This window comes from Leucoraja erinacea, chromosome 13 (assembly GCF_028641065.1).
Source record: "Leucoraja erinacea ecotype New England chromosome 13, Leri_hhj_1, whole genome shotgun sequence".
Lineage (NCBI taxonomy): Eukaryota > Metazoa > Chordata > Chondrichthyes > Rajiformes > Rajidae > Leucoraja > Leucoraja erinaceus.
This window is the reverse complement of record NC_073389.1, coordinates 46,367,670-46,381,899: the sequence shown is the minus strand read 5'-3', so window position 1 is coordinate 46,381,899 and position 14,230 is coordinate 46,367,670. Positions and strand designations below refer to the sequence as shown.

Below are 14,230 nucleotides of genomic sequence, written 5' to 3'. Positions count from 1 at the left end.
CTACTCCATCTTTCTCATTCCTTTAATCTGAGACCTACCGATCCATTACCTAAGTCCACATGCCTCGCTGCATTGGCACTTCCCATTATCAGCTTGCATTTCCGGCCTGTCCCACTTGGGCTATTTTTTAGGCAACTACAGGCGACTAGTTTGTCGCCACGTGTTCGCCGGTGGTCGCCTGGGAGTCGTCTCCTCAGTCGCGCAAAAAGTCGTAGCGTCTTTCTGGTCGCCGCTAAATTTTCAACATGTTGAAAATTTTTCGCCGACAGTGGGTTTGCAGCCAGTGAGCGTAGCTTGACTTCTCCTGACGTAGGTGCTGTCATAGGTTGTCGCCAGGATGACGTAGGTTGTCGCCAGTTTTTTGGGGACCTGCTATCGACTATGATAGTCGCCGGCAGTTGCCTAAAAAATCGGCGAGACAGGCCCATAAGGTACAGAAGTGTTTTGATGCAAAAATAATAATGTGACCGATGGAGACAAAATGGGACAATAACACAATGAGCCGCTTCACCAAGAACTAGCTCGTTATGGCAGCAAATACCTGCCCATGAACTGAAAAAGCTAAAATAACTGCCTCTTTCCTTCACTGCCAACAGCTTAACTGAAAATAAAATTCTTGACCTTAAGAAACATCTTGGCTACAGAATTGGCTGCTGGAATGCTCGTAGACCAAACCCTGGGTCTGTCTAGTTTGGTTTAGTTTTGAAATACAGTGCAGGAAACAGGCCCTTCGGCACACCCAGTCTGCACCGACCAACGGTCACCCGGTACACTAGCTCTATCCTACACGCATTCGGCACAATTTTACAATTTTACCAAGGCAATTAGCCTAAAAACATGTACATCTTTGGAGGGTGGGAGGAAACGGGTGCACCTGGAAAAAGCCCACTCAGGTCACGGGGAGAACGTACAAACTCCGTACAGACGGCACCTGTGGTCAGGATGGAACCCGGGTCTCTGGTGCTGTGAGGCAGCAACTCTTCCGCTGTGCCACCTGTCCTTCTCGATATCCCGCTCGCCAATTCACTTCACAATCTCCCCTCCACCCATTCCCTCCCAACCATGTACCGTCTACCCAGCAGAATGGGACATGAGTGAGGGCTTCCTGGCTCCTGTTGATTAACCAGGGTTCTGCTGCCACATTTGAGTAGGGAAAGGGACTCGGGCAATAACGACACAGGAAGGAAAGTCCTCTGGGGGAATTCCCAGGAGAGTTCTGCAGCCCACATCCCCTCATCACCGTCCCTCGTGACTCCCCCTAGAAGCCCCCGAACATAAGCTCTTCGGTTTCTGGAACTCACCTGATTTGTTTTTGCATTCAATGTCAAAGCCGGTGATGGGACTGTTGCCGTCAAAGCCCATGCTCCACCTCAGCGCAATGCTCCGCGCTCTCACTTCACGTATCTCGATCTCTGGAGGGTCTGGAGGCTCTGCAACATGCCACGATGAAATATTTCAGGAAGAAAAGTTCACCAAAGTCAATTGATTCACATCCAATTTCTTGTTGCATTCAGACATTGACCTTGGAGGAAGCTCTTTACTTCAAATCTTTGCTAGAAATGAATGTTAAAGCTTACAAGTTTTCCTTCCATCTTGGCCACAGTCCCAGAATGAATCAGACTGTTTTTAACCTGGATGTCCTACTTAACCCTGTGATGGATTTACATCCTTACAAAAGGCATCCACTTCTACCTCCATACCATTGCGCAGGTCCAAACATGGCCTCAGCCCGTGGAACATTAGAAAATTTGTAATGTTCTTTCTCGCGGAGAAAGACAGGGTGGTGAATCTGTGGAGTTCACTGCCACAGAAGGCTGTGGAGGCCACGTCAATGGAATTTTTAAGCCAGAGATAGATATATTCTTGGTTAATACGGGTGTAAGGGGTTATGGGGAGAAGGCAGGAGAATGGGGGTTAGGAGAGAGAGATAGATCAGCCATGATTGGATGGCGGAGTAGATTTGACGGGGCTGAATGGCCCAATTCTGCCCCTGTCACTTATCAACATGGGCCTGTGACTGAGGAACTAGGAGTGGTCACTGGAAGTGTCTTGAAAGCAGTCAGTAATACGCTCGCAAAGGTGCTGAAGGACCTGACGAGTATAAAGGTAGACAAATCTCACAGGCCTGATCAGATATATTCGAGGACACTGCGAGAAGCTAGGGAGGAAATTACTGGGGGGCCTTGCCGGGATTTACGAGCTGTCATTAAATACAGGCGAGGTGCCGGAAGGCTGGACGGTGGCAAATGCTGTGCCTCGATTCAAGAAGGGCTGGGAACTACAAACCAGGCCAGGTACTATTGCAACGTTTAAGAAACATTTGGACAACTACATGGATAGGACAGGTTTAGTTTAGTTCCCTACACACACTAGGGATAATTTACTATGATACTATGATACCAAGCCAATTAACCTGCAAACCTATACGCCTTTAGAGTGTGAGAGGAAACTGAAGATCTCGGAGAAAACCCACGCGGTCACGGAGAGGACGTACAAACTCCGTACAGGCAGCACCCACTTAGAAGGGTATGAGCCAAACGCATGCTGGTGGGACTAGTGTACATGGGATATGTTAGTTGGTAAGCCAAGTCGGGCCGAAGGGTCTGTTTCCACGCTGTATGACTCTATGATGTTATGCCTCGATAATGTGGAAGGAAGCCATTTGCCCTATTATGTCTATGCCTGTTGAAACAGAACAACTCCCATTCTCTGTATTAGTCCCAATCAAGTGCATGGTAAATGTGAGAATGTTTCTTCTCCACCTCCCTCCAAGTCCTCACTACCCTCTAAAGGGCCTGTCCCACATTCACAACCTAATTCACGAACTCTGGCAAGTTTGCCCTTGACTCATGCTCGCTGCATGGTCTTCACGAGGTCATAGGAGGTCATAGGTAGGTGATAGCAGACCATGATGGTACTCGTGGCATCAAGTAGGTCGGGGCGTTTTTCTAGCCTGATGAAAAATATCCACGGGTAAAAAAGGTCGTGAATTAGGTCGTGAAATTGGGACAGGCCCTTAAATTAGATTTATTTTCCTCACCTTCCTTAAATCCTTACACCATCAACTGCTTTAAATCTATTCTGCTTGATTGCTAACCATTCTGCGAAACAGATTCTTCTTATATTCCCATGTAGGAGCCTCATAATTTAATGCACCTCAATTATATCTCACTTCAGCCCATTTTATGCAAAGAAAACATCTCCCACCTGTCTAATTGTTCCTCGTAGCTAAAACATTCCACTCCTAATACAATCCTCGTAAATCTCCTCTGCACCGCCTCCAGTGTCATTACTTTTTTCCGTGTTGCCTCAGCTAATAAAGGAATTCATTCCACTTGCTTTCTTAAATCACCTTTATCAGCCTGTCCTTCAGCCTTCAGCGTTTGACAGCACTGGGCCTGCGCCCGCTGGAGTTTAGAAGGATAAATTAAAACTTACCGAATAGCGAAAGGCCAGGAAAGAGTGGATGTGGAGAGGATGTTTCCACTCCTGAGAGAGTCTAGGACCAGAGGCCATAGCCTCAGAATTAAAGGACGTTCCTTTAGGAAGGAGATGAGGAGGGATTTCTTTAGTCAGAGGGTGGTGAATCTGTGGAATTCTTTACCGCAGAAGGCTGTGAAGGCCAAGTCAATGGATATTTTTTAAGGCAGAGATAGATTCTTGATTAGTACGGGTGCCAAGGGTTATGGGGAAAAGGCAGGAGAATGGGGTTAGGAGGGAGAAATTGATCAGCCATGATTGAATGGCGGAGCAGACTTAATGAACCGAACGGCCTAATTCTGCTCCTATCACTTATGACCTTAAGAATTTGGGAATACACACTGTAAAAAAGAACTGCAGATGCTGGTTTAAATCAAAGGTAGACACAAAATGCTGGAGTAATTCAGTGGGACAGGCAGCATTTCTGGAGAGAAGGGATGGATCTCGAAGGGTGTCGACCCGAAACGTCAGCCATTCCTTCTCTCTAGAGATGCTGCCTGTCCCGCTGAGTTACTCCAGCTCTTTGTGTCCACCTTCGATACACACTGTAAGGTCCCTTTGTTCTTCAACTTTGCTCAATATCCTCTGACTTACAGTGTGTCTCCTGTGTCATAGCTATGCCCTAAACGTGTTCTTATTATTATCATCTGGATTAAATTTAATTTGCCAGTTTACTGCCCAATTAGCCAGTGTATCTTTTGAGCTCGCCATCAGCTTCATTGCCAATGTTTATATCTTCTGCAGACACAGTATTGTGTCACCGCATTTAAGTTTATGTCATTTGATAGCTCTGGGCATGTACTCGCTGGAGTTTAGAAGCATGAAATCTAATTTAAACCTACCGAATAATGAAAGGCCTAGTTGGAGTGGATTTGGAGAGCATGTTTCCAGTTCTGGGAGAGTCCAGGACCAGACGATACAGCTTCGGAATAAAAGGACCTACCTTTAGTATGGAAATGAGATGGAATTTATTTGGCCATATGGTGGTGAATCTGTGGGACATGTTGCCAGAGACGGCAGTGGAAGCCAAGTCATTGGTTAGTTTTAAAGCGTAGGTTGATAGGTTCTTGATTAGGAATAAGGGGGAAAAGTTTAAGGATAAGGGGTCAAAGTTTAAGGATAAGGGGGAAATCTTTTTAGGACCGAGATGAGAAAAAACATTTTTCACACTGACAGGTGAATCTGTGGAATTCTCTGCCACAGAAGGTAGTTGAGGCCAGTTCATTGGCTATATTTAAGAGGGAGTTAGATGTGGCCCTTGTGGCTAAAGGGATCAGGGGGTATGGAGAGAAGGCAGGTACAGGATACTGAGTTGGATGATCAGCCATGATCATATTGAATGGCGGTGCAGGCTCGAAGGCCCGAATGGCCTCTACTCCTGCACCTAATTTCTATGTCTCTATGTTTCTATGGAAGGGTGTCAGAGGTTACAGGAAGAAGGCTGGCGAATGGGGTTGAGGGGGGAGAAATAGAGCAGCCATGAACGAATGGTGGAGCAGACACAATGGCCTACTCCTGCTCCTCATGAATGTATGAACTGATTACTGTGCCTAATGCCAGAGAACCAGGTTTTGGGCTCTGTGCACTCTCACTGGAAGAAGATGTCCGGTTACAAAAACTCCCTTCAAGTGAACATTGACTTCTCCAACTTCCTGCTTAACCTTCTCTCTTCCATTCCTCCCCCTTCCCAGTTCTCCAACCAAACTTACTGCCTCCGCCTACATTTTACCTCTGCTTGCTTTGTTGTTATCTTCTCCCAGCTAACAATGATCCATTCTACATGTTCCTTGATCTCCATTCCCTTTGTCCTGCTTTTCACACCTTGCACTTTCTCTTCTATGTATTTTCCTCTCCCCTGACATCAGTCTGAAGACCCGAAACGTCGCCCATTCCTTCTCTCCAGAGATGCTGCCTGTCCCACTGAGGTACTCAGACATTTTGCGTCTATCTTCGGTTTTATCCGGAATCTGCAGTTCCTTCCTACACATCCCATCAACTTTGTTCCCTTTGCTCCCTGCGACTGAGCCAATTTAGAGAGAGTCTGGTCAGACAACATTTCTGGAGACAAGGAATATGATATTTTGGGTCGAGACCCTACTTCTGCCTGTCTGTCTGTCTGTCTGTCTGTCTGTCTGTCTGTCTGTCTGTCTGTCTGTCTGTCTGTCTGTCTGTCTCCGTCTCTGTCCCTTCCCGTCCCCGTCCCCGTCCCCGTCCCCGTCTCCATCTCCGTCTCTCTCAGTCTATGTCCCTGTCTCAGTCTCAGTCTCGGCCTCTGTCTATCTCTCTCTGTCTGTCTCTATCTCTCTCTGTCTCAGTCTCTGTCTCTGCCTGTGTCTCTGTCTCTGGCCCTGCCTGTGTCTCTGTCTCTGTCTGTCTCAGTCTCTGTCTGTTTCTGTCTCTGTCTCTGTCTCTGTATCTGTCCCTGTCTCTGTCTCTGTCTCTGTCTCTGTCTCTCTCTGTCTCAGTCTCTGTCTCTGTCTCTGTCTCTGTCTCTGTATCTGTCTCTGTCTCTGTCTCTGTCTCTGTCCCCGTCTCTGTCTCTGTCTCTGTCTCTGCCTCTGTCTCTGTCTCCCCCACTCTCGGGCACAAGTTAAAACCACCTCCCACGTTATCAAAGCTCTTTGCCTCCCACTGATTCCCCGTCCAGTTTGTTCTTGTGCCACACCTTGGGACTAGTGTTTTCATTAATGGTGTCAGTTAGAGATGCTGCAGCACTGCTAAGGCCCACTGAATGCTGCATAATACCAAAGAACAACCTTGATGATGAATAAAATATTGCTGGGAACCTTTGGCTGTTGTGGAGTAACCTTGGGTATTTCAATATATTGTCATGCAGGGCTAAGTAACAGTATATTGATGTGTGACCTTGGCATTTCCAAGTGATGGTGAATATCATTATAGAATGATAAAAAAAAAGGATGGCGAATCGGTGGAATTCTTTGCCACAGAAGGTTGTGTCCATATTGGATATTTTTAAGGCAGAGACAGATAGATTCTCGATTAGTACGCGTGTCAGGGGTTATGGGGTGAAGGCAGGAGAATGGGGTTAGGAGGGAGAGTTAGATCACCCATGATTGAATGGCGGAGTGGACTTGATGGGCCAAATGGCCTGATTCTGCTCCTATCACTAATGACCTTATGTCCTTATAAAACAACAGCTATAACTCCTTCTCCTGCTAAGTAAGCTTCAGAATTGTTGTATAACTTTGGATACTTCGACATAACATTGGATACTGTTAAATGTTGTTCAACAGGATATAGTTGCACAGTATCGATTGGGCAATATAATTTAACTGGTGATATTTACTTACTTATGGATTTGATTCAGCCCATCATAGAGTCATAGAGTCATCCAGCACGGAAATAAGCCCTTTGGCCCAGCTTGCCCATGCCGGCCAAGGTGCCCCATCTACACTAGCCCGACCTGCCCATGTTTGACCCATGTCCCTCTAAACCTTTCCTATCCATGTACTTGTCCAAATGTCTTTCAAATGTTGCTGCAGTTTCTTATGTTATAGTCTACATATTATAATCATAGTACTTGCCCCAACGACTTCCTCCAGCAGCTTGTTCCATGTATCCACTACCCTCTGTGTGAAAACGTTACCCCTCAAGTTCCTATTAAATCTATCCCCTCTCAGCTTAAACCTATGTCCTCTGGTTCTTGATTCCCTTACTCTGGGTAAAAGACTGTGCCACCACTGTACATATTCCCCTCATAATCTTATCTACCTGTCGAAGATGACTTCTCATCCTCCTATGCTCCAAGGAACACCATCCGAGCTTGCTCAACCTCTTCCTCCACCACACCTTCTATGCTCATGCGGTGAGGATTGGCCTTCAGAGTCAACCTTGCGCTCCCTGCACATTGAACAAGGTGGCGTTACATCCTACCTTGCACAGTAAGCTGTATCAGTCCTCTATCCTCGCCGTAGGAATTGATCGCATGGCAAGAGAAGAATCCGGAATCCCCTCGCACTGTTGGAGTAATCTGAAGAGAGAAAAAAAACGGAACGGATAGAAAATATGAAAACGCGCAGCTGCCTTACTGAAAATATGAAAAGTAATCGGGTACACAGCAAATTGATCAGCATCTGAAGTGCGAAAATCCATATAATACTAGTGGTGCAAAAGATCGAAAAAGCACCGGGCGGCACGGTGGCACAGCGGTAGAGTGGCTGCCTTCCAGCGCCAGGGACCCGGGTTCGATCCTGACTACAGGTGCTGTCCATACGGAGTTTGTACGTTCTGCCTGTGACCTGCGTGTGTTTTCTTTGAGATCTTTGTTTTCCTCCCAAACTCTAAAAACGTACAGGTTTGTAGGTTAATAGGCATGGTATAAATGTTTTAAAAATTTGTCCCTAGTGTGTGTTGCATAGTGTTAATGTATGAGGATCGCTGGTGGGGTCTCGGTGGGCCGAAGGGCCTGTTTCCGTGCTGTATCTATAAACAAAATGACCAACAGCTTAACATTTAAGTGCAAAAACAAAGAACTGCAGTTGCTGGTTTATACCAAAGAGAGACAAAAAGAGCCGGAGTCACTCAGCTGGTCCACACTGTATCACTATGACTATTAATACAATCCACATTCCTATTTACTAGTTATTGGCCCTCACTATCCTTTCCCTTACAACACTTCCATGCTTCAAACCAGAGACCTTGTGATTTGTACAGCTGATAATAAAATAATTTGTGACCTTGGCTTTCCTTCTCACCCAAGGCCCAGCACCCCCATTAGAGTAGCATTCCCCACCTACTGTGCTGGTGAGCCAATTTAGATTCTAGGGCCGAACCCCTGGAGTGGGATTCGAACTCACGGCTCCATTTGTCAGAGTGAAACAATCATGCATTAAATACTGCAACCTCCTGAAAGAGGCAACAGGTCGTTCCGGCGAATCCTAAACCTTAAGGGCCTGTCCCACTTGGCCGTCATTTGCGCGTCATGTAGATGGCGCACGAAGATTTTGTACATCACAAATTCCTGCGACGCCGCACGCAGCCGCGCGTCACTGCCTATGTCATCGTGCACCACGCACGCGTCTTGACGCGTAAATGATGTCGCCTAAATTACGCCAAATGACGGCCAAGTGGGATAGGCCCTTTAGACAGAAGGCTCCACCACCATCCTAAGCAATGAATTCATTATCTTATAGAAGTGAGCAGATTAACTGCAGAATGGTGTACGATTTAGATATATATAGAATGCATTCCAGTTATCCTTGCCTGAAGAAATATATGAGAAGACTGGCGCACACAACTTCAGAAAGGTTGACAGTGATCGTGAGTGACTGTTCACATTAGATTACAACTAATCATGGATAACTCCTATCAATATTTCTAACATGAACCATGCTGTACCTATAATCTATTGCTCGAAAAAATTCTCCCGATAAAACCCATATTTTATTCAAATTAACTGAATAGAGGGGTAAGTTTTCAGTGTTGACCCACTTACTGTGGAGATTTGTGTTAGAGGACAGACATAGGAACACAATTGCCTAATTCACAGTCTAGTTGAGTTCCCATCCATGTGAATCTAAATGCTCTCTGGGGGACCTTGGCTTATTAAATACTTCACGAACAGGAGGCCACCATTCAATCTCAACAGCCCTCGCCACCTTTCAACTAAATCAGAGATACAAGGACACTGAGGGACGCTAGAGTAGAAATTGCAGGTGTCCTGGCTGAGATATGTGAGATATAGGGGTGGCACGGTGGTGCAGCGGTACAGTCGCTGCCTTACAGAGACCCAGGTTCGATCCCGACTACAGGTGATGTTTGTACGGAGTTTGTACGTTCTCCCCGTGACCGCGTGGGTTTCCTCCGAGATCTTCGGTTTCCTCCCACACCCCAAAGATGTACAGGTTTGTGCGGGGATCGCTGGTTGGTGTGGACTCGATCGGCTGAAGGGCCTGTTTCCATGCTTTATCTCTAAACTAAAAACGAAATATTATTAGAAAAAGGTGAAGTGCAGAAGACTGGAGGGTGGCTAATGTTGTGCTTCTATTTAGGAAGGGCTGCAGGGAAAAGTTTGGGAACTGTATACCAGTGAGCCTAATATCTGCATTAGGCAAGTTACTGGAGAGTATTCTGAGGGATAAGATAAATATGCATTTGGATAGACATGGATGGCCAGCATGGTTTAGCACATGGGAGATTGTGTCTAATGACCTCTGATTGAGGTTTTGATAAAGTGGCCAAAAAGGGTGATGAAGCAACGTTGAAGAAATGTTGCTTCAACAAGGCATTTGAAACATTGTGCGCAGTGAACTGCTCTGGAAGGTCAGTTCGCATGGGATTCAGGTGGAGCTATCCGTCTGGGTGGCACGGAGGCGCAGCGGTAGAGTTGCTGCCTTACAGTGCCAGAGACCCGGTTTTGATCCTGAATACCAGTGCTTGTCTGTAGGGATTTGTACGTTCTCCCCGTGACCTGCGTGGGTTTTCTCCGGGATCTCAGGTTTCCTCCCACACGCTAAAGACGTACAGATTTGTAGGTCAATTGGCTTGGTATGATTATAAATTGTCCCTCTTGTGTGTAGGGATGTACGGGGAGCATGTACAAACTCGGTACAGGCAGCACCCATAGTCAGGATCGAACCCAAGTCTCTGACAGTATAAGGCAGTAGCTCTACTACTACACCACCATGTCTGCTGCCCTCCAACATTCAATCATGGCCGATCTACCCCTCACTCTCAACCCCAATCTCCTGCCTTCTCTCCGTAACCCCTAACACCCATGCTAATCAAGAATCTATCTATCCCTGCCTTAAATATAAAAATTGGCTTGGCCTCCACAGTCTTCTGTGGCAAGAATTCCACAGATTCACCACCCTCTGACTAAAGAAATTCCTCCTCGCCTCCTTCCTAAAGGAACATCCTTTTGTTCTGAGGCACTCAGCCATTCAATAACATCTGAGCAAATCGCAAACTAACCACAACTCCACATTTAGATTCAGATTCATATTAGTTTATTGCTAAATAAACCCGGTGAAATGAAATGTCACTGTTTGCATGAAGTTCATAAGCAGTATACATGGTAATGAAAAATGCAACAATAAATCTACATGTTTAAATATTAAAATAAAGTACAACATGGGCTTGTTTTCTTATTGTTTTTTGCGCTAATGACTTGTTTTCCCCTAGCACCTTTCTTTTAAATGTCTTGCAGAATTTATGCATTATTTATGTTTTTGTGTGTTGCCTGAACCCATGTTCCTGTGAAGGTAGACAAAAATATGCTGGAGAAACTCAGTGGGTGAAGCAGCATCTAAGTTGCTGTAAACAAGATTTTCATTGTACTTGTACCTCACCGTACTTCTGTATATGACATAAGCTTGCTGTATGTAAGAGGGAGTTAGATGTGGCCCTTGTGGCTAAAGGGATCAGGGGGTATGGAGAGAAGGCAGGTACAGGATACTGAGTTGGATGATCAGCCATGATCATATTGAATGGCGGTGCAGGCTCGAAGGGCCGAATGGCCTACTCCTGCACCTATTTTCTATGTTTCTATGTAAGCTTGACTTGACTTGAAATACTATGACGAATGCAATAGAGCAGAATGGGGCAGCCACAGCTTCCAAGATGGCGCCCATCCCAAGCAACTAACTGCGTGCTAGCCACAGAGGCAGATCTACAATCACACATTACAATCGCTCCACACTCTTAAATCTCCACTCCTCTATACACTGTAAATGGCATGATTGTGATCATGTATTGTCTTTCTGCTGACTGGATAGCACACAACAAAAGCTTTCCACTGTACCTCGGTACACGTGACAATGAACTAAACTGAACTAAGTCTTTAATAGTGCAGAAAATGCTGAGGTCCAATAACTGATTACGCGGATGAGTTAGAGATGAGGGTGAGAATACCTGCCTGGAGCTCCAAGGGATTGAAGAGAGGAGAGGGAATGGCCAGGATGGAAGGCATCCTTGACAATACCTCCTGATGCAACACACCATGAACATGGACTGGTTAGAAGGAATTGAATAGCCTGGGGGTAGACACAAAATGCTGGAGTAACTCAGCGGGACAAGCAGCATCACTGGAGAGAAGGAATGGGTGGCGATTCGGGTCGAGACACTTCTTCAGACCTGAAGTGCCTGTGTTGGACTGGGTTGCGTTCACTATTTTTTAAAGTATATCCTGCATAGAAACAGGCCCTTTGGCCCAACTTTAAATGAATGAATACTTATGAATGAATGAATTATTCGTTGGCATATGTGACAAGTCCCAGTGAAATTCATTGCTTCCATAACCAAGGTATGCAATAGTCACCACGTAAAGGGCATGACAAACGTACAAAGTATCCCGCCAGATCCACCTATGTTCCATCTACATTAATTCCATCTGCCTGCTTTTAGCCCATCTCTCACTAAAACAATCCTATCCACCCAATCTCTGCAGGTTCAGGCCGTCAAGATAAGAGAGCTGCTATAACAGGCTAAGCTCTCTAATTTTTTAACAGTGATCTGGAATTTTAGATTCTCCCACAAGGGGCAACATCCATTGCAACTGGTATCCCTCCAGTTATAGAGTCATAGAGTCTTATAACAAGGAAGGTCCTTCGGCCCAATTTTCCCACACCCGTCAACATGTCCAGCTACACTACTCACCTGCCTGCGTTTGGCCCATATCCCTCCAAATCCATGTACCTGCCTAAATGTTTCTTAAACGCTGCAATAGTACCTGCCTCACCTACCTCCTCCGGCAGCTCGTTCCATACACCCTTTGCATGAAAAAGTTACCCCTTAGTTACACCTATTCAATCTTTCCCTCCTCACCTTAAACCTATGTCCTCTGGTTCTCGATTCCCCTACTCTGGTCACGAGACTCTGTGCGTCCAGCCGATCTATTCCTCTCATTATTTTGTATGCCTCTATACGATCACCCCTCATCGTCCTGCGCTCCAAGGAATAGAGTTCAACCTCTCCCAATAGCTCAGGCCCTCAAGCTCTGGCTACATCATCGTAAATCCTCTCTGCACCATTTCCAGTTTGTTGATCGTTCATACCCAGTTGAAGTTTTGATATGGTCTCCATTCCATGACGTCATTCAAAGTAACACATCTTGACTACCTTCTGTGAAGTTATGTGTCGACTCTTCAATAAGACCCCAAGCGTATGTTCAAACTCGCAATCTTTACCTTACTACTGTTGTGTATAATATTTTCGCATGTAGACATTGAGATCAAGTGCATGCGTGATCATCCAATCCCGTTTCTCCATACCCCCTGATCTGAATCTAACTCCCTCGTAAATATAGCCAATGAACTGGCCTCAACTACCCTCTGTGGCAGAGAGTTCCAGAGATTCACCACTCTCTGTGTGAAAAACGTTCTTCTCATCTCGGTTTTAAAGGATTTCCCCCTTATCCTTAAGCTGTGACCCCTCTCAACGGATTTTCCCCTTATCCTTAAGCTTGAATCTCTCAACGAGTACAGTAATAGAGTCGTGTATGCCCCTGTCCCACTTAGGAAACCTGAATGGAAACCTCTGGAGACTTTGCACCCTACCCAAGGTTTCCGTGTGGTTCCCGGAGGTTGCAGGTGGTTGCCAGAGGTTGCAGGTAGTGAAAGCAGGTAGGGAGACTGACCAAAACCTCCTGGAACCTCCGGTTACCGCACAGAAACCTTGGGTGGGGCGCAAAGTCTCCAGAGGTTTCCGTTCAGGTTTCCAAGTGGGACAGGGGCATTCCAGTGTGGAAACAGGCCCTTCAGCCCTACATCGACACCAGCCAATATGCCCCAACCACACTAGTCCCACCTGCTTGTGTATGGTCCATATCCCTCTAAACCTGTCCTACCCATGGACCTGTCTAAATATTTCTTCAGGCTAGTATACTATAGCATGATAATTTTTTGAACTGTACACGTCTACAAATTGATATCTGATTTGCTCATCTCTGAAAAATTGAGTGGTTTCATCAGAAGAACCAAGTAATCATGTAATCTCAACCTTGTTTTCTCATACCATTTGTTTCAATGCCTTTCTTTAACTGTCCTGATTTCTTTGAACCAGATTCAGTCACGTCCTAAGCCTTCAGGGCACCAGCATTTTTGCAGGAGTGTTGAGTCAAGAGTGTTTTATTGCCATGCTATTTATTGCCCTTCGCTGTTCCTTGGTACACATGACAATAATAAACTAAACTAAACTAAATTCAGTTTAGCTACCTCCAGACTGCACCAAGTGCGAGAGGAAACTCTACCCGCTAGCATTGATTGTCCTCAGTGGCCTCAGTACCTAGATAGTTGCCTTCCACCTGAATCCTCCTGCCTCTCTTCTCAGGCTATCTTCCCCTAACCATGTGTTCTTGGGCCCAACCTAGCCTATTATCACTTTGCTAATGTGTAGGAAGAAACTGCAGATGCTGGTACACACTGAAGATAGACCCAAAATGCTGGAGTACCTCATCGGAACAGGCAGCATCTCTGGAGAGAAAGAACGGGTGATGTCTTGGGTCAAGACAGGTCTGAAGAAGGACCTCGACCCGTAACATCACCATCTCTGGAGAGAAGGAACCGGTGACATTTCATGCAGAAAGGTCTCGACCCGAAATGCCACCCATTCCTTCTCTCCAGAGATGCTGCCTGTCCCGTTGAGTTACTCCAGCATTTTGTGTCTATCTTCCCTTTGCTAACTTCCTGTTGGCACATAGCAACCCTAATGGGCCTGTCCCACTTAGGCTAATTTTAGGCGACTGCCGGCGACTGTCATAGTGGATTGCAGGTCGGCAAAAAAACGGCGACTG

At 46.0% G+C, this 14,230-nt stretch overlaps 1 protein-coding gene across 1 annotated transcript in view; it reads right to left on the bottom strand.

Annotated features, from left to right (window-relative positions):
• LOC129702994 (cell adhesion molecule DSCAM) overlaps window positions 1–14,230 on the bottom strand; it is a 207,478-nt gene that overhangs the window by 105,574 nt on the left and 87,674 nt on the right. The window contains exons 9-10 of the mRNA XM_055645130.1: window positions 7,375–7,471; window positions 1,302–1,430 (exon numbers count right to left, since the gene is read on the bottom strand). Of these exons, the coding sequence (XP_055501105.1) occupies window positions 1,302–1,430; window positions 7,375–7,471 (226 nt within the window). The remainder of the gene's footprint in view (window positions 1–1,301; window positions 1,431–7,374; window positions 7,472–14,230) is intronic.